This window comes from Neoarius graeffei, chromosome 18, assembly GCF_027579695.1.
Source record: "Neoarius graeffei isolate fNeoGra1 chromosome 18, fNeoGra1.pri, whole genome shotgun sequence".
Lineage (NCBI taxonomy): Eukaryota > Metazoa > Chordata > Actinopteri > Siluriformes > Ariidae > Neoarius > Neoarius graeffei.
Window position 1 is genome coordinate 30,598,925 of NC_083586.1, and position 21,359 is coordinate 30,620,283.

Consider the following 21,359-nt stretch of genomic DNA (forward strand, 5'->3'; position numbering starts at 1 on the left):
GCAATAGGTCATTAACATGACTGGGTATAAAAAGAGCATCTTGGAGTGGCAGCGGCTCTCAGAAGTAAAGATGGGAAGAGGATCACCAATCCCCCTAATTCTGCGCCGACAAATAGTGGAGCAATATCAGAAAGGAGTTCGACAGTGTAAAATTACAAAGAGTTTGAACATATCATCATCTACAGTGCATAATATCATCAAAAGATTCAGAGAATCTGGAAGAATCTCTGTGCGTAAGGGTCAAGGCCGGAAAACCATACTGGGTGCCCGTGATCTTCGGGCCCTTAGACGGCACTGCATCACATACAGACATGCTTCTATATTGGGAATCACAAAATGGGCTCAGGAATATTTCCAGAGAACATTATCTGTGAACACAGTTCACCGTGCCATCCGCCGTTGCCAGCTAAAACTCTATAGTTCAAAGAAGAAGCCGTATCTAAACATGATCCAGAAGCGCAGACGTCTTCTCTGGGCCAAGGCTCATTTAAAATGGACTGTGGCAAAGTGGAAAACTGTTCTGTGGTCAGACGAATCAAAATTTGAAGTTCTTTATGGAAATCAGGGACGCCGTGTCATTCAGACTAAAGAGGAGAAGGACGACCCAAGTTGTTATCAGCGCTCAGTTCAGAAGCCTGCATCTCTGATGGTATGGGGTTGCATTAGTGCGTGTGGCATGGGCAGCTTACACATCTGGAAAGACACCATCAATGCTGAAAGGTATATCCAGGTTCTAGAGCAACATATGCTCCCATCCAGACGACGTCTCTTTCAGGGAAGACCTTGCATTTTCCAACATGACAAACCACATACTGCATCGATTACAGCATCATGGCTGCGTAGAAGAAGGGTCCGGGTACTGAACTGGCCAGCCTGCAGTCCAGATCTTTCACCCATAGAAAACATTTGGCACATCATAAAACGGAAGATACAACAAAAAAGACCTAAGACAGTTGAGCAACTAGAATCCTACATTAGACAAGAATGGGTTAACATTCCTATCCCTAAACTTGAGCAACTTGTCTCCTCAGTCCCCAGACGTTTACAGACTGTTGTAAAGAGTAAAGGGGATGTCTCACACATGGCCTTGTCCCAACTTTTTTAAGATGTGTTGTTGTCATGAAATTTAAAATCACCTAATTTTTCTCTTTAAATGATACATTTTCTCAATTTAAACATTTGATATGTCATCTATGTTCTATTCTGAATAAAATATGGAATTTTGAAACTTCCACATCATTGCATTCCATTTTTAGTTACAATTTGTACTTTGTCCCAACTTTTTTGGAATCGGGGTTGTATTTACATTACAAATGTATATTATAAAGTCAAGCAATGCTAAGTGTGTTGAAAGGATATTCAGCATTGTAAATGGGATGAGCATAAAACAGTCTTTATGATTACAGCTGCAGTTCTTGGGTACAAAACCAGATGAGACTTCAGATCTACAGAAGAAATATAAGCCTGTTTTGCCTGGGAGGGGCGAATATTTTCCCACTGAACACACATTACCCATTGGATAGACACATTGGACCAGCTACAAAGGTATTGTCAAACTTAAGGAAATATGAAAATTAAGTGTTATTGTGAACCCTGGTATACTGAAGAGTTATACAAGTACAATGGGGAGTGAAATGTAAATCTGGCTGGCTCGGTGATTGTGCATGTAAAGGAAAACAACCATTCAAGAAAATAGATCAATAAATAAGAACTAAAATGGGGGGAAAAGAAGAGATAAGACTTCAGAGAAGCTAGGCGACAGAGGCAATGTGCAAAGAGTATTACTAGTGCATCTCAAACAATTCGAACATAATGGAAAAGTTCATTTTTTTGTAATTTCATTTAAAAAAGTAAACTTTCATATGTTCTGTATTCATCACGTCAAGTGAAATATTTCAAGCCTTCTTTGTTTTAATTTCGATGATTATGGCTTATAGCTCATGAAGGTCGGAAATCCAGTGTCTCAAATTATTAGAATATTTCCTAAAATCAATCAAAAAAGGATTTACAATACAGAAATGTCCAACTTCTGAAAATAATGTTCATTTATACACTCAGTACTTGGTTGGGGCTCCTTTAGCATGAATTACTGCATCAATGTGGCGTGATATGGAGGCAATCAGCCTGTGGCACTGCTGAGGTGTTTCTGAAGCCCAGGTTGGTTTGATAGTGACCTTCAGCTCGTCTGTATTTTTGGGTCTTCCTCTTGACAATATCTCATAGATTGTCTCTGGGGTTCAGGTCAGGCGAGTTGGCTGGCCAATCAAGCACAGTAATATCATGGTCAGCAAACCATTTGGTAGTAGTTTTGGCACTGTGGGCAGGTGCTAATTCCTGCTGGAAAAGGAAATCAGCATCTCCATAAAGCTTGTCAGCAGATGGAAGCATGAAGTGCTCTAAAATCTTCTGGAAGACGGCTGCGTTGACGTTGGACTCGATAAAACACAGTGAACCAACACCAGCAGATGGCACCCCAAATCATCACAGGCTGTGGAAACGTCAAACTGGACCTCAAACACCTTGGATTCTGTGCCTCTCCACTCTTCCTCCAGATTCTAGGACGTTGATTTTCAAATGAAATGCAAAATTTACTTTCATCTGAAAAGAGGACTTTGGACCACTGAGCAACAGCCCAGTTCTTTCTCTCCTTAGTCCAGGTAAGACACTTCTGATGTTGTCTCTGGTCAGGAGTGGCTTGATATTAGGAATGTGACAGTTGTAGCCCCTTTCCTGAAGACGTTTGTGCATGGTGGCTCTTGATGCACTGACCCCAGCCTCAAGGCCTCTGCATGCTCTTGCGACAAGGCTTTCGCAGATAGCTTTTCGCAGACAGTTGTAATTTATCGTTGAGCGGGGAGTAATAGGCGTGCATGATGTTATTCACTGCCACAATGCAAGGGGGCGCGAAGTCACGAACTCGCTAGGAGTAGTTGGTGGGTGTGGTTAGTGGAGTGTTTATCCTCCAGTTGCTTATAATGACTAGAACTGGAGTCGTATAGATGTACGTACTTCCTCACTTCCTCGATCAACCGCTCTTCGTGCTGCTCCATCTTCGCTCGTGTTTTTAAAAATGGCGGTCGTGAAAACAAAACAAACTGGGAAAGTAGGGAAGCGGAAGTGCGTGTACAGCAGATGTAGAGTGGACCAATCAGAGCCCTCTTGTCTGTGACGCTGTCTGCGAGGCTTCTGCGGTGGTCACAATTTTTGGGAGGTGCGCGCAGAGCATCTGCGAAGGTGGGGGGGCTACGCAGACACTGTCTGCGACGCTATCTGCGAGGACTGGGTTGTCAGCATAAATTGGCCTTCAGTCCACTCCTTGTGAGGCTCTCCCAAGTTCTTGAATCGATTTTTCTTGACAATCCTCTTAAGGCTGCGCTCGTCCCTGTTGCTTGTGCACCTTTTCCAGCCAGCCTTTTCAGCAGTGACCTTCTGTGGCTTACCCTCCTTGTGGAGGGTGTCGATGATCGTCTTCTGGACAACTTTGATTTGATTTATTTGATTTGATTTATTAGCTTTTGCCATAGCAAGATCTATATATGTACATACATTATGGCTGGGAAACCACTACAGCTTGCGCCAATTATAGTGGCCCCATTGTACCAAATCTGCATGTCTTTGAACTGTGGGGGAAACCGGAGCACCTGGAGGAAACCCACGCAGACATGGGGAGAACATGCAAACTGTCAAGTCAGCAGTCTTCCCCATGATTGTGGTTGTGTGTAATGAACTAGATCGAGAGATACATGGTATTTATACTGTTTTACTCAAACTCGAAATGAAATATTATTGTATTTTGAGATTTTTTTTGCAGTGTAGGCCATAATTATCAAAATTAAAATAGAAAAATGCTTGAAACATTTTAGTTTACATGTAATGAGTCTAGAATATATTTAATAACTGATGGGGCGGCACGGTGGTGTAGTGGTTAGCACTGTTGCCTCACAGCAAGAAGGTCCAGGTTTGAGCCCCGTGGCCGGCGAGGGCCTTTCTGTGCGGAGTTTGCATGTTCTCCCCGTGTCCATGTGGGTTTCCTCCGGGTGCTCCGGTTTCCCCCACAGTCCAAAGACATGCAGGTTAGGTTAACTGGTGACTCTAAATTGACCGTAGGTGTGAATGTGAGTGTGAATGGTTGTCTGTGTCTATGTGTCAGCCCTGTGATGACCTGGCGACTTGTCCAGGGTGTACCCCGCCTTTCGCCCGTAGTCAGCTGGGATAGGCTCCAGCTTGCCTGCGACCCTGTAGAACAGGATAAAGCGGCTACAGATAATGAGATGAGATGAAATAACTGATGTAAAATATTGAACTTTTTCACGATATTCTAATTGTTTCTGATGCACTAGTATATACAGGTAAGAATAAGCATCTAGATGAGCCACAGTACAAAATGGTAAATAAAGTGCAGTAGTGAAAGTGACTGGTGTATAAAATATAAGTAAATAAATACAAATACAGAAATGTGCGAAATGTTGAAGTTGTGACTGAATAGGTAGCAACTGTTACAGTAGAGGCAGTTGTGAATAAATAAAATGGTTGTTGTCTTTGTTCCAGGAGTGTTTCTGGGGATATCAGAGTTCAGTATCCTGATAGTCTGAGTGAATTGGCTCCTCATGAGTCTCTGTTTTGGGCAACTTCTTCTTCTTTACATTTCTTCTTCTGGTCAAGGGTGGGATGTGATGAAATGCCATTCTTTCCGGTTTTGTGCTTTTCGTACTGCCTCTGTGTAAGTCATGCCAGTCCATTGCCTGATGTTCATAACCCATATTTTGGGCCGGCCTTGACCTTGCCTGCTGTTTATCTGGACTTCCAGTAGAGTACGATGGAGGCTGCTATGTCTAACTACAATATATGACCAAAGTACTTGAGTTTTCTCTCTTTAATTACTTTCAGAAGCATTTGTTTCACACCTACCCTCTTCAGCACATCCTCATTTGTTAATTTTTCAGTCCAAGAAATCTTATTCATCCATCTGTAAGCCCACATCTCAAAGGCCTCGTCTTTTTTGCATTTAGCTAATTATTTTCCATGTTTCGGCTCCATATAAAAGTGTAGACCAAGCATAATATTTTAATAATCTCTTTCTTGTTTCTAAGCCAATTCTATGTGAAGTAAGGGTTGACTGCATTTTGTTAAAGACACCTCTTGCTATTTCTATTCTCCTTGCTATTTCTTTCTCACATTTGACATCTGCAGGTATGAGTTGACCCAGGAACACAAATTTCTCTACCTGCTCAATGTTGGTTCCATCTATCTGCATGTCTACTTTAGGATTATCCGTCTTTTTACTTTCTCTGTTTTGGGCAAGGGCGGCACGGTGGTGTAGTGGTTAGCACTATCGCCTCACAGCAAGAAGGTTCTGGGTTTGAGCCCACTGGCCGATGAGGGCCTTTCTGTGTGGAGTTTGCATGTTGTCTGTGTGGGTTTCCTCCGGTTTCCCCCAAAGATATGCAGATTAGGCTAATTGGTGGCTCTGAATTGACCGTAGGTGTGAATGCGAGTGTGAATGGTTGTTTGTCTCTTTGTGATGATCTGAGCCCTGTGATGATCTGGTGACTTGTCCAGGGTGTACCCCGCCTCTCACCCATAGTCAGCTGGGATAGGCTCCAGCTTGCCTGCGACCCTGTAGAACAGGATAAGTGGCTACAGATAATGGATGGATGGATAAATTGACTGTAGGTGTGAATGTGAATGGTTGTTTGTCTCTATGTGTCAGCCCTGGGATGACCTGGCGACTTGTCCAGGGTGTACCCCACCTCTCCCCCATAGTCAGCTGGGATAGGATCCAGCTTGCCTGCGACCCTGCACAGGATAAGTGCTTACAGATAATGGATGAATGGATGGATGTTTTGGGCAACAGGCTACAGAAATAAAGGTTCCAGTCGTTAAATATTTGGTTTATCCACCCAGTAATATCTGGAATTCCTGAATGTTTTAGTATAATGTTCATTTTATTTTTAATTTCATTGTACTCCATACAGCCCTGTGATGACCTGGCGACTTATCCAGGGTGTACCCCGCCTTTCGCCCATAGTCAGCTGGGATAGGCTCCAGCTTGCCTGCGACCCTGTAGAAGGATAAAGCGGCTAGAGATAATGAGATGAGATGAGATGTACTCCATACAATGACAATAAATTTTGATTCTGATACTGATTCTCACGTTTTGTTTTCTACTTGGGGTGGCACAGTCACCTCACAGCAAGAAAGTCCTGGGCTCGAGCCCAGTGACCGGTGAGGGCCTTTCTGTGTGGAGTTTGCATGTTCTCCCAGTGTCTGTGTGGGTTTCCTCCGGGTGCTCCGGTTTCCCCCACAGTCCAAAGACATGCAGGTCAGGCTAATTGGTGGCTCTAAATTGACTGTAGGTGTGAATGTGAGTGTGAATGGTTGTCTGTATCTACGTATGTGTCAACCCTGTGATGGCCTGGTGATTCGTCCAGGGTGTACCCCGCCTTTCACCCGTAGTCAGCTGGGATAGGCTCTAGCTTGCCTGCGACCCTGTAGAACAGGATAAGTGACTACAGATAATGGATGGATGGATGTTGTGGGCAACAGGCTACAGAAATAAAGGTTCCAGTTGTTAAATATTTAAATATTTGGTTTATCCACCCAGTAATGTCTGGAATTCCTGAATGTTTTATTATAATGTTTATTTTATTCTTAATTTCATCGTACTCCGTACAATGACAATAAATTTTTATTCTGATACTGATGTTTTGTTTTCTACTTGGGGTGGCATGGTGGTGTAGTGGTTAGCACTATTGCCTCACAGCAAGAAGGTCCTGGGTTTGAGCCCAGTGACCGGCGAGGGCCTTTCTGTCTGGGTTTCCTCCGGTTTCCCCCACAGTCCAAAGACATGCAGGTTAGGCTGATTGGTGGCTCTAAATTGACCGTAGGTGTGAATGTGAGTGTGAATGGTTGTTTGTGTCTATGTGTCAGTCCTGTGATGATCTGGCGACTTGTCCTATCCTGCCTCTCACCCATAGTCATCTGGGATAGACTCCAGCTCACCTGTGACCCTGTAGGACAGGATAAGTGGCTACAGATAATGCAGGGGCGTAGTTAGGATTTTTCAAAGGGGGGTCACACACTGACTGGCAGCCTGAGTACATTATGTAACAAAAAATAATTACCATTGCTAGTTTTAGGTAGCTTAGAAACCGGCTCTTCCATTATTGCTGTTTCTTCCACGTTTTCTTGATGTTGTGTTCTAGAAACGGCACTAAAACTTAGCTTCAAAGCCACAAAATGCAACTTTGATGAAAAAAATTAATAAATTGCTTACCTCTGTTCACGTCGAAAGAAGGAGGAAAGTTTTGCTTGTTTTGACATGGCGAATTATTATCACAAGAGGAAATACTCGTAATTCGCAACTAAAAAGACTGCAGCTACACTGGCAGCTTGACCATGCTTTCTAGTGCGATCATGTTGCGCTTGCACAGAACTGTGTCAGTCCTGCGCGCCTTGGCTCGTGCACCTGAAGGTGCACCTCCTGCACGAGCTCCGGCAAGCGCACCATTAACGAAGAGCACCTGTCTTTAATCAGTGAACTATGTTTGGGCTATTTAAGGACCGCGCCCATGCAAGGATGATGCGAAGTATTACGCCGCGTCTAGTGGGCCTTACTGAGCCTTGTTTCCTGTCCTTGTTGACCTCCTGGTTTTTCGACTCCTGTTTCACGTCCCTTGATCTTGTATAGTTTTGCCTCTGATATTCTGTCCTCGCCTCGATTGACCTCCTTTCCTTGATTACAACTTTGCGTGTTGTTTTGGACTGTTTGCCTGTTGTGTGCGTTTCATGCGCTTTATGCTCATATCGCACTGTGTATTATTTAACATACTGTATCTGCATTTACATCCGCCTCTCCTGCACACACTCTGACAAACTGGGTTTTCGCGCCCAAACCACAGGAAGTCCATACAAGGTTATAGAAACCCTAATGAGGCCGAGGTGACAATCTAGTTTAAAAAAAAAAAATGTTAGAAAAATTACAGTGGGCGCTTTTCTAATATTCTTATGCGGCTATTGAAAAAATGCATGGTCCGACAAAGGGGGGGGGGGGGGTCACGGGCACCCCAGGACCCCCAACCCAAGCTACACCCCTGTAATGGATGGATATGTCTGTGAAGATTCTCAGTCATCCAGGTCATAGTAAACTGTGGGTGGTAAAAGAGAGCAACTGGACTTGCTTGAAGATTCTTGAAGACGTTACACCTCTCACCCGAAAGGCTTCTTCAGTTCTGTCTGACTAATAGGGAGTATCAGGTATTTATCCTCTCATGGGTGAAAAGCAACCTAAAGATAGAATAGCCAGACACAAACAGGACAACGTAGTGTATGCAATTCAGTGCAGTGAGGAATGCACAGACTCGTATACTGGGGAAACAAAACAACCACTTCACAGGCGTATGGCTCAACACAGGAGAGCCAGTTCCTCAGGTCAGGTCAGGACTCTGCGGTCTAGCTTCATCTTAACAACAAAGGACACTCATTCCAGGATTGCAACGTATGCATTTTAGCCAGAGATGATCGTTGGTATGAGCGAGGAGTTAAAGAAGCCATTTTTGTCAACCTGAAACGGCCATCACTGAACAGAGGTGGGGGTCTAATGCCGCTTTTCCACTACAAACGCGGCTGAGTTGGGCTGAGCCGTGCCGTGCTGAGTTGGGCTGGGTCGAGCTGAGCGGGGCTGTTGGAGTTGCATTTCGACTACAACCGCGTTGAACCGTGCTGGCTGGAAGTGGGTGGACACATTGGGTGGAGTTAGCGAAAGTGGGTGGACGTCACGTGATGTTGTTAAGCGGCGCAAACAGTGACATCAGTGATCTTTTAAGCGGTAGTCTCACGACCCGGATAGTAAACAATAAACATGGAGGACATGGAGTCGTTAGTGTTGCTGGTCTTGGTGCTGTGGCTTGTTGTCACCGACAACGCCAACAGATACTGGCAAGAGCGTATAGATGAGGCGAGGCGCATAAGGCTTCAGAAATTCTCGTAATTCGTAATTCTTCTTCTTCCGGGTTTACGGTGTTTACAGATCCCAGCGTGCTCGCGGGGCATGTGTGGGCATGTGAGGACACTCCTCCTCACCAATCAGTGCACAGGGGAGTGTCTGCTCATGCCCCTAGCCTCACTCAGCTCGGTTTGGCTCGCTTCAGCCCCACTCCAAAACCGTGCGAGTTTTGGGGGCTGAGCAGAGCTGAAGTGAGCTGAGTCGCGCCGCTCTGAGGTAGTCGAAACGCGAGCCGTGTCGGGCTGAAGTGAGCTGAAGCGAGCTGAAGTGAGCTGAAAAAGGGTAGTGGAAAAGGGCCATTAGACATCATTTATCAGCCACCTACAATGCAGTCCTTAGCACACTTCCCAGACAACTGAATGCACACCAAAACCCAGCTGTTTCAGTGACTCACAAGAGGACAGAGAGAACCAACAATCCACTGATCACCCCAACGACTCTCTAGGCCAGGGGTGTCAAACTTGATCCATAAAGGGCCGTGTGGCTGCAGGTTTTCATTCCAGCCATGCAGCAGCACACCTGACTTGGCTCATTCAATCAACTGAACTGTCTTCACACAGTCAAATACTTGCAGCCACACCCACCCTTGATTAAAGGGTGGGTGTGTCAGTTGATTGAATAAGCCAAATCAGGGTGCTGCTGCATGGCTGGAATGAAAACCTGCAGCCACACGGCCCTTTATGGATCAGGTTTGACACCCCTGCTCTAGGCCGTTCACACCCAGCCCCCAGTGACCCACACCAACAGGATGACTCAACGACACCTTAGAATTGCTTTTCATCCATGAGAGGATAAATACCTGATACTCCCTATTAGTCAGACAGAACTGAAGAAGCCTTTTGGATGAGAGGTGAAACGTCTTCAAGAATCTTCAGGCAAGTCCAGTTTGCGTGCGTGCATGCACAATTTAACCCTGTATTACAGAGATTACTCTGTGTGTGTTTTTTGGTGTTGTCGGATCACAGCAGTTATGCTGTGTGGATAACTGAAATCTGATTTCAGATAACAGCGATTATGCTGTGTGTGTGTTAATAGTGGTGTTGTGGTGTGCCTAGGTGCGCAACCTTGACTTCATAGGGACAGAGGTGGAAAAACTGGATTGACAAAGTAAAAGTCCTGCTTAGGTTTTCCTTCTGCCTGTGCTCTCAACACAGGTGATTTCACCAATTAGCTCATCAACCTGGCTTAGGGGATGTGGTAATTAGGATCAGCTGGTTCATTGAATTGGCTGGAGCAAAAATGTGGCAGGGTTTTTACTTTCTGCACCCGGGTTTTTCCACCTCTGCATAGGGAGTGCTTTTGGGTTTTGCATTCCGTTTTGTTGTGCTCCTTTATCTTTTTTGCTTTATAAATAAACTCACTTACTCACTCAAAAAAAAAAATGCGCGGCACGGTGGTGTAGTGGTTAGCACGGTCGCCTCACAGCAAGAAGGTTCTGGGTTCGAGCCCAGTGGCCGGCGAGGGCCTTTCTGTGTGGAGTTTGCATGTTCTCCCCGTGTCTGCGTGGGTTTCCTCCGGGTGCTCCGGTTTCCCCTACAATCCAAAGACATGTAGTTAGGTTAACGTGGGGCGGCCTTGGGCTGAAGTGCCCTTGAGCAAGGTACCTAACTCCCGACTGCTCCCCGGGCGCTGTAGTGTGGCTGCCCACTGCTGTGTGTGTTCACTGCTTCAGATGGGTTAAATGCAGAGGATGAATTTCACTGTGCTTGAAGTGTGCATCTCATCTCATTATCTCTAGCCGCTTTATCCTTCTACAGGGTCGCAGGCAAGCTGGAGCCTATCCCAGCTGACTACGGGCGAAAGGCGGGGTACACCCTGGACAAGTCGCCAGGTCATCACAGGGCTGACACATAGACACATACCCCTTTTCCACCAAATCAGTTCCAGGGCTTGTTCGGAGCCAGTGCTGGTGCTGGTTCACAACTCGTTCAACTTGCGAGCCAGCTGAGAACCAGCTTGCTTTTCCATCGCTTGCGGTGCTAAGAGAAGACACGTCATTACGTCGCTGTATACGTCAGTTACGTCGCTACGTTTGCATAAACCTTGGTGTGAATATCGAAGCAAAAACAACGCGGAAGAAGCAGCAGCAGCAACAACAACAACAATAATAATAATGGATGACTTCGCGTTTGTACAGCTGCTGCTTCTCATTGCTTAAAAATGGCGATCTTTCGTGGTCTTGTTATTGTTGTCGGTCTTAACAACTCCGCCCCCTGCTGATGTAAGCGGTTCTTTCCTCTGGCCCAGCAGAGAGTTGGTGCTAGCCTGGAACCAGTTTTTCTGGCCCCAGAGCCAGTTCTTTGTCAGTGGAAACAGAAAACCCGGTTCCAAACTAAGCACTGGAAAAGGGGCAACAGACAACCATTCACACTCACATTCACACCTACGGTCAATTTAGAGTCACCAGTTAATCTAACCTGCATGTCTTTGGACCTTCTTGCTGTGAGGCGACAGCGCTAACCACTGTGGTTGAAGTGTGCATGTGACGAATAAAAGTTCTTCTTCTTCTTGCTTTCTTTTACCACCCACAATAAGGATGGATACTTGTCCAGAACCCTGGTGTAGAGCAATTCCCTACTGTAGCACACAGAGGGCGCTGTGTGCCTAGAGAACGTCTTCCGGGAGGGGCGTGGCCTAGGGTTGCTTAAGAGCTCCGCCTCCGCGGTTTGATTGACGTCTGCCCTTGAGCTCGTGCGACCCAAACTGATCAAACCTACCGCCGGGGAACACTGCAAACAGAGGCGTGTGCGTGTTTGGGATGAAGCGGATCTGTAGGCGGAAACAGAGACGCGGTGTAAAGTAGGACGGTATCTTTGTGCCTCAGTACCGGACAGGTTGACGGTGTGCGCGTGCAGTGGGATTGATAAAGTAAGCACCTCGCGAGCCTGTAGACAGTGTGAGCGGAAACACGGTGCGGTTTGTGACGGTAATAAACTTCTCCCTGAGCACTCTGGACTTTATTGGGACTGTGTTTCATGGCACGGAGGTGAGAAGAAGAAGAAGCAGCTGCTCCTGAGATGAGATGAGATGAGATGAATGCGCGAGAGCTGCGGGTGAAACGCGCACCATGGAGACGGCGAACGGCGCGCGCGCGCCTCAGCATCAACCCCAACTGCGCATGAACGTCCCGAGCAGCGCCAGAGAGCGGGTCTCCAGGTACCGACACTACCTACCTCCAGCTCCTACCTGTCTCTCTCTCTCTCTCTCTCTTCACTCCCTCTCAGGCAGCCTGGTTAGGGAAAAAAATAAAAGTCAGAAAAACAAACTGTTTCATAGTTTTACAACATTGTTACTTTGATTCAACCTTTGAATGAACATCTCATCTCATCTCATTATCTCTAGTATCTCTTTATCCTTCTACAGGGTCGCAGGCAAGCTGGAGCCTATCCCAGCTGACTACGGGCGAAAGGCGGGGTACACCCTGGACAAGTCGCCAGGTCATCACAGGGCTGACACATAGACACAGACAACCATTCACACTCACATTCACACCTACGCTCAATTTAGAGTCACCAGTTAACCTAACCTGCATGTCTTTGGACTGTGGGGGAAACCGGAGCACCCAGAGGAAACCCACGCGGACACGGGGAGAACATGCAAACTCCACACAGAAAGGCCCTCGCCGGCCACGGGGCTCGAACCCAGAACCTTCTTGCTGTGAGGCAACAGTGCTTGTGGTTAATTAGTGGTTAGCGCTACAAAAACATATATTTCTTCTATGTATTTTTTAAAAACACTCCAGGAAATTGTGTTTAGGTCATTTGACCTTTAACCCAGGAAGAGGTAGCCTAATATAGTGTGTTACACCCAAGAAGAATGAACATTCTTCATTATCTCTAGCCGCTTTATCCTGTTCTACAGGGTCGCAGGCAAGCTGGAGCCTATCCCAGCTGACTACGGGCGAAAGGTGGGGTACACCCTGGACAAGTCGCCAGGTCATCACAGGGCTGACACATAGACACAGACAACCATTCACATTCACACCCAGAGCATTTTTTAACATAGTTACTGGGAGACCAAATGGTCTCCCAGTGGCCAGATTTGGTCTCCTAGTCACTCCCAAACCAGCTTCACTGGGAGACCAAATTTTAAACCAAGTTATGTTAGATTGATGCTGAAAGGTAAAACTGAAATGGGATTATGGGAGATGCTTGAATTGCTGGTCCAAATTCATAAGACTTACTTTTTTTTTTTTTTCTTTGGATTGGAATGTTTAAGAAATATTGAAGTTGGATTGTCAAGACTGTTCCAATTTCCAAATTATAGACTAAATATACAGTTATTTGATGCTATGTTTCACATTGAGCAATAAAATTGAAGATTTTCTTATTTCTTATTTTTCACTGTTTCTTAAAATACATAATATTATGAAAAGTTGATAAAACAATAACTTAAACTCAGTGTAATTTTAGTATTTTACCATACTTATGAAGTTATGGTAATTTGGCACTGCATTAACTATGTTGATGATATGCTGGCTGAAACGAGGATTCGTAATGTGGTAATTTGCATCACAGAATATGCCGCAGCGGTGCAGCCGCATGGACTCTGGGGCCTGTGATTGTATTGCCCAGACCAGTTGGTCTCCTAGTGGAAAATCCTTAAAAAATGCTCTGTTCACACCTACAGTCAATTTAGAGCCACCAGTTAACCTAACCTGCATGTGGAGGAAACCCACGCAGACACGGGGAGAACATACAAACTCCACACAGAAAGGCCCTCACTGGCCACGGGGCTCGAACCCGGACCTTCTTGCTGTGAGGCGACAGTGCTAGTGGTTAATTAGTGGTTAATGCTACAAAAACATTTCTTCTATGTACTTTTTAAAAACACTCCAGGAAATTGTGTTTAGGTCATTTGACCCAGGAAGAGGTAGCCTAACATGGTGTGTTACACCCAAGAAGAATGAACGTTCTTCATTATCTCTAGCCGCTTTATCCTTCTACAGGGTCGCAGGCGAGCTGGAGCCTATCCCAGCTGACTACGGGCGAAAGGCGGGGTACACCCTGGACAAGTCGCCAGGTCATCACAGGGCTGACACATAGACACAGACAACCATTCACACTCACATTCACACCTACGCTCAATTTAGAGTCACCAGTTAACCTAACCTGCATGTCTTTGGACTGTGGGGGAAACCGGAGCACCCGGAGGAAACCCACGGAGAGAACATGCAAACTCCACACAGAAAGGCCCTCGCCGGCCACGGGGCTCGAACCCAGGCCTTCTTGCTGTGAGGCGACAGTGCTAGTGGTTAATTAGTGGTTAGCGCTACAAAAACCTATTTCTTCTGTGTACTTTAAAAACACTCCAGGAAATTGTTTAGGTCATTTGACCTTTGACCCAGGAAGAGGTAGCCTAATATAGTGTGTTACACCCAAGAACAATGAACATCCTTCATTTAAAAAAAAATGTTTACAAAACCATTTCTTCCATGTACTTTTTAAAAACACTCCAGAAAATTTGTGTTTTTTAAGTCATGAATTGGGGGAAAAAAATCTTTGATTTGATCAGTTAGTAAAAGATGAAGAAAAAAATTGGAGTATTTTCACTGCAAGGTTTTAAACAAACTGTCCAGCACGAATCCAGACTAAAACTCCACAAGGTTTAGGAAAAGTCCAGAACCTCTGAGATTAAAAATCCATATGTACTTCATTTTGTATTTATTCCTTACAACATGTGCTATACAGCGTACGCTCACTGTGCACTTTATTATCAACAGCCGCACATTCATGCAGTTATCTAATCAGCCAGTCGTTTGGTTGGGTGGCTGTTTTATTTATTTATTTATTCATTTGTTTTAGTAAATGGATGACACAAGAAAGTGAAAACACTTATTTCCATTGTGGTCCATAAAATCAAGTGACAAAATGAAGGTGAAATATAGAATGTAAAATTTTAATTAAAGAAAAATATGGTGTGTGTGGGCGGCACGGTGGTGTAGTGGTTAGCGCTGTTGCCTCGCAGCAAGAAGGTCCTGGGTTCGAGCCCCGGGGCCGGCGAGGGCCTTTCTGTGCGGAGTTTGCATGTTCTCCCCGTGTCCGCGTGGGTTTCCTCCGGGTGCTCCGGTTTCCCCCACAGTCCAAAGACATGCAGGTTAGGTTAACTGGTGACTCTAAATTGAGCGTAGGTGTGAATGTGAGTGTGAATGGTTGTCTGTGTCTATGTGTCAGCCCTGTGATGACCTGGCGACTTGTCCAGGGTGTACCCCGCCTTTCGCCCGTAGTCAGCTGGGATAGGCTCCAGCTTGCCTGCGACCCTGTAGAAGGATAAAGCGGCTAGAGATAATGAATGAATGGTGTGTGTGTGTGTGTACCAGGTGGACAGTAACGAAGTACATCTACTTGAGTACTGAACCTAAGTACACTTTGAGTATCTGTACTTTACTTGAGTTGTTATTATTATTATTATTATTATTATTATTTTATTTTATTTTTTTAACTTTATGACTTCACTACATTTGAAAGACAAATATCGTACTTTTCACTCCTCTACATTTCTATCAAGGTCCTCGTTACTATGAAGCAGCTTTGAAAGTGGATGTTTTTTTTCTTTTCTTTTGAAAACGCGATTGGATTTTTCGCAGGTGACCCTGAGACAGCCGATCAGTAATCACTCAGGTCATGTCACGTCCATAGACTGTATAAAATCAAGTTCAGTGATTTCTCAGCAGCGTTATTTAACACGATCAGTTGATGGCAGAATGGAAGGAGGCGGTTCTTCTGGAGAATGCACGCACTCATGGCTTTACCCAGAACCCATGTTTCAGTTTTCTGAAAGGATTAAAGATTCATTTCGTTTTAAATGTTTCTTTGTTTACCAAAAACGAACCACATCACGGCCTACAAAAACTTGCCGCCCAACCTGCGGAAGCATATTGAGGGATATAAACGTTTTATTCCAAGAGAAAGCTTGTAATGAAGTTGTCTGTGCTTTTAGAGCTAGCGATAACGTCGCAATAGCTATGCAGTCTGGTTAGTCAAATGACTTCTATGGATTTGCCCGCCAAGTTGTCGTAGCCTTGTCCATGGCTAACGTTAACACATAGCTAGTTAACTTGAACACTGTTAGTTAGCATGTAAACACGGAGTTACACTAACATGAATAACGTTAATTTATCTGAAGTCCTTTCAGAAATGTTTTAGCATAATCTTGCCAAATAAAACAGAATGTAGAAGTCTTTATTTTCTAGTAGCGTTAGCTACCCAATATGATTTCGAGTTTGAAAAGAGTTTGCTAGCATGTCAGGTGGAGCTTCACTGACTAGCTAGCTTAACGTTAAACCACCATGATGCACAGCATGCGTTCATTTTGTGAATTCACAAAATAATCCAGTCGGTTGCTTCAGAGGCATGAGGTATTATAAGCGTTGTCAATAATACAAAAATGTGTTGACAGAAAATGCACTTAAGTATTTTTAAAAGCAAGTACTTTAAGTAAAAATTTGACTGGACAACTTTCACTTGTATCGGAGTAACATTTGATCAGTGGGATCTGTACTTTGACTTAAGTAATGAAGTTGGGTACTCTGTCCACCTCTGATGTATATGCTGATGAAACAACACGAGTAGTATAAATATAATAATATAAAACGATAATACTGTACAAAGTACTTGGTGCAAAATACGAGTAAACAAATACCTGTATCAGAATTAAAAAGACAATATAATAACAGAGGACTAGTTAGATTATGACGCAATAAAAGGGTTCAGTTCTTCCTCTAAAAGCTGTTGAGATAAAAAGGTTTGGACTGGATGTTTGAAAGCACTTTTTAAGACTGAGAGCGTATGAGACTGAGATCACGGTCTGCTGTGTGTAGCCCATCCACTTTAAAGTGCATATCCCGGGTAAATTCAGGAGCAAGATCAATGTAATTCTCCTATTTTATATTAAACTTTGGTCAAATATCTGTCACATTTTGCATTTTGTGCAATTTTTTTACCTTGCACAATACCAGAAAAATTCACTTGAGATCAAGCCATTTGAGGCGAATTGGTCCGCCTCTGAAAAAACTTGGCATTTGGATTTCCCGGCAAACATTGATTTTTCGTGACGTCGCGTGTGGGACGCCTCCCTCTGAATCCTACGTCAGCGCTGGTTTGTTTATGAGAAAACGACCTGGTGGTTTTCTGCAAATTTCTTCAACGTTATCGCGTAATGATTAAAATGGTTAACAGATGTATCGTAGGAGGGTGTAGCAACACCAATCATGATGGGATTAGTACTCCTCGTTTCCCAAAAGACCGGACAATGAGAGAGAAATGGGAGCGCTTGGTCTACACAGGCTGTGCACTGAAACCGTGCAAAGCTCTCGCAGCCTGCTGGCGCTTCCGCAGGTGACGTCACGAATCTGGCTCCAGACTCCCTTGGGATTTTTCCAGACACGTTGTATTATTTTTTTTTTTCTGCTGTAGACAGATGGCCTTGTGCAAAATTACCCTTCTGGACGAGTGTGTAAAGGGACATACTGTCATATAAAAAAAAAAAACAACCCACGAAATTGGTCCAGAATATGCACTTTAAGGTTTGATGTATTGCATGTTCTGAGATGCTTTTCTGCTCACCATGGTTGTAAAGAATGCTTTTTGAATTACTATAGACTTCCTGTCAGCTCAGACCAGTCTGGTCATTCTTCTCTGATCTTGATCATCATCATCAAGGTGGTTCAGCCTGCAGATCCTCCGCTTTTTTGTTGTTGTTTTCGCACTATTTTAGATACAGTTGGGTGTGAAATTTCCAGGAGATCAGCAGTTTCTGAAATACTTTAAAAAAAAAAAAAAAAAAAAACCCCAGTCCATCTGGTACAACATCTGTGCCACAGTTAGTTGCAGAGTCCACACTTCTTCCCCACTCTGATGTTTGATGTGAATATTGCCTCCCCCCCCCCCATTGGTTCCTGATTATTATTCCCCCCCCTTCCCCCGACACCCGTTCTATAAAATGCCTAGATTAACTTTATACAGCATCATAACTGAGCTTATGGTAATATGTGCACATTTTGTAATCGTATCTCACAAGACACACTTTCTATCTGAGGAGAAACTAAAAACCAACACCAGTCTGAGGCCCTGTCCACACGGCAACGGATTCAGGTGACTCCGATACAATTGCTTATCGTTTCGGCCTGGCGTCCACACGGCACCGGCGTTTTGGGTGCCCAAAACGCAATCTTTTTGAGAACGGATTCCAGAGTGGAAAGATCTGGCAACGTTGCCGTTGTGAAGTCGTCCGGATGAGTAGAACGGATTTGTTTACGATGACGTCACAACCACATGACTGTGAGTGCTTCACGCCGGGTAGAAGTGTAACGAACTCGATGCGAGTTGTCAACAAATCCTATAACTTGGTTCATGAAGCGCGCTTACAAAATATTTTCACTGTGAATATTTATTGTGTAATGGTGCAAAGTGAGAGAGAGAGAGAGAGAGAGACTCTGCCCTTAGGGCAGAGTCAATCCCGCCAGCAAAAATAGGGAAAAAAAAAAAAAAGGAGCGATCTCACCTCTTCAGATGTGGGTTTAAGTCCTACAATACATTCCTCAAAAAGGGCGTAGAAGAAATTAATCCATCAACGTGTATCATTCAATTTATTCCGGACCATTAAAGACGCCGCCTTCCGCGTAGAATCATACATCATCCTCGTCGCCATATTGGAGAGGTCAAAGCGGAGAATACAGATTCATGTGCTGCGTTTAACTGTACCAACAGGTTTACTGTCCAAACGAGATCACATGGGATTACCTTTCACAGGTGAGAAACAACAAATTAATCCATCAACGTGTAGCATTCAATTTATTCCGGACCATTAAAGACGCCGCCTTCCGCATAGAATCATACGTCATCCTCGCCGCCATATTGGATAGGTCAAAGCGGAGAATAAAGATTAGCTGCGTTTAACTGTACCAACAGGTTTGCCGTCCAAATGAGATCACATGGGATTACCTTTCACAGGTGAGACTGGAAAAATACTTTTCATTGTATTTGGTCATTATAACGTAACTTTACGAACAGATTTTCCTGACTTTGTGGCTAATATGAAGTCTCGCGCATAATAGTTTATGCGCATGCGTCCTTACTTCTATTGTTCTGGTGTCTCCGAAGGGACCGTCTTACAGCGCCCCTAGAGGTGTGGCATGTGTATTGCATCATTTTCAGCAAGCATTGCGTTGCCATATGGACCTGATATTTTACTGATCGTTGCCCATTTGGACGCGATATATTTTTAAATAACATCTCGTTGCTGTTGTGTGGATGTAGCCTGAGTTTGTCCCAGTTATATTGACTGTTTTAGTGATGTTAGTTTTCCTTGATTGCTCTTTTAAAACCTATAAGGAGAAACACTACAGGTGAATAGAGTATATCTTACTAATGGAATAGATAAGATATAGCAATCAATCTTCGCCTTTTTATTACTGATGATGATTTTTTTTTTTTCAAAAATGTATGTTTTATTTATGCCAATGAAGCATCATGTAATTAAATATGCAGAAATTTGCATACTAAATAAAATTTTTGAAAATCTAGACTTTTGCTGTTTAGAATAAAAATATTTATTTCACTGTGATGTCCTCCTCAATAGAAAGATTGTTTGGAATGTCATTTCTTTATTAGGGCCCGAGCCCTATGGGCGAAGGCCCTATTGTTCTTGTAAGAGTTCACTATTATTATTCTTCCGTCTTCTTCTTCTTCTTCTTCCGTCTTCTTCTTCTTCTTTATTTTTCTCCGCTGTTGGGCCATTTTCGGGGCGCTTGCCATGGGCGAAAACGCACGAATTTTGGCACCAGTTCCGAGAATTGCCACCGCTACTCAGAACCAGAAGCCCAAACTTGGCCGGGGCTCAGGGCCTCCATAGCGCCCCCTAAGTCGTTGTGATTTTGGCCTCCCGCATTAAGGTGCCTGGTTGCCATATAGTTTGTAGTAGTGGCATGCAATTTGGTACGCTTATGTATCTCACTAAGCCGGACAAAAATGTAATGCCAATGCATTAGCCACGCCCAACAGGAAGTGAGGTAATTTCACTTTTGTGCAAAATGCATGGCCACGAAGACGGCGCAACTCCTCCTAGACCGTTCATAGGAATGTCACCAAAATTGATACACATCGTCTACAGACATGGCTGACAAAAGTTACTAAATACGTTTCACGTAGGATTAACCGTTCAGAAGTTATACGTCAATCAATTTTCGATGCAAAATTTTACATGCTTAAAAATTCATAACAAATCTTCTGATTGCTCAAAACTGCTCATACTTCACACGCAAATCACTCATTGGGCTTCTGACATGTTACCCAATTTCTGTGATATTTCGCCACTGGGGGCGCTATTTTTGGGCAAAAATTCCAATCTTTCCTCAATTTTGGTCAAACTTCACGGCCACCCTCTTACTACCTCCCATGTCATGTATACCACGTTTTGGAAATTTTCGTCCATGGGGGGCGCTGTTTTTGGCCGACGCAATTGCTCCAAAACGGGTTTTTGGTAAATAATTCCATAATGCTTTTCCTTCACACCACTTCCTTGTGATAGTACGTTGCTGTTGTAGACACTTCTTTTTCCAACTCATAATCGCTCATGTACAGCATAGCGCCACCTACTGACATGGGAAAAACCAAAAAATTTATTCTTCAAAAATCTATATCTCATCTTCTATTTACTCAATTGTCATCAAACTTCATACGCAAACTCTTCATAGCTCACCTGACGTCTACGCCAAATTTTGTGCACTTTCGCCCCTGGGGGTGCTGGTTATGGCAAAAATGATATTGCAGCTTCTGATTTGTCAAACTTGCCAAGCAAACTCTTTACAAGACCCTTATTGGGGCGCTTGCCATGGTCGACAACGCACGAAATTTGGCTCCTTTTTCTTAGACTGCCACCGCTACTGAGAACCAGAAGCCCAGATCCAGGCGGGCCTCAGGGCCTCTATAGCGCCCCCTAACTCGTTGTGATTTTGGCCTCCCGCATTAAGGTGCCTGGTTGCCATGTAGTTTGTAGTAGTGGCATGCCATTTGGTACGCATATGTATCTCACTAAGCCGGACAAAAATGTAATGCCATTGCATTAGCCACGCCCATCAGGTAGTGAGGTAATTTCACTTTTGTGCGAAATGCATGGCCACGAAGACGGCGCAACTCCTCCTAGACCGTTCATAGGAATGTCACCAAAATTGATACACATCATCTACAGACATGGCTGACAAAAGTTACTAAATAGGTTTCACGTAGCATACACCGTTCAGAAGTTATACGCCAATCAATTTTCAATGCAACATTTTACATGCTTAAAAATTCATAACAAATCTTCTACTTGCTCAAAACTGCTCATACTTCACACGCAGATCATTCATTGGGCTTCT

At 44.2% G+C, this 21,359-nt stretch overlaps 1 protein-coding gene across 2 annotated transcripts in view; it reads left to right on the plus strand.

The window, feature by feature from the left end:
* The first annotated feature begins 11,716 nt into the window (after window positions 1–11,716).
* The window catches only part of grtp1a (growth hormone regulated TBC protein 1a), a 57,285-nt gene continuing 47,642 nt past the window's right edge, over window positions 11,717–21,359 (plus strand). Inside the window, exon 1 of one of the 2 annotated variants that reach the window (XM_060899482.1) lies at window positions 11,717–12,160. In XM_060899482.1, the coding sequence (XP_060755465.1) occupies window positions 12,072–12,160 (89 nt within the window). In that variant the 5' untranslated portion in view covers window positions 11,717–12,071. The remainder of the gene's footprint in view (window positions 12,161–21,359) is intronic. The other variant, XM_060899483.1, reaches the window with a different exon arrangement.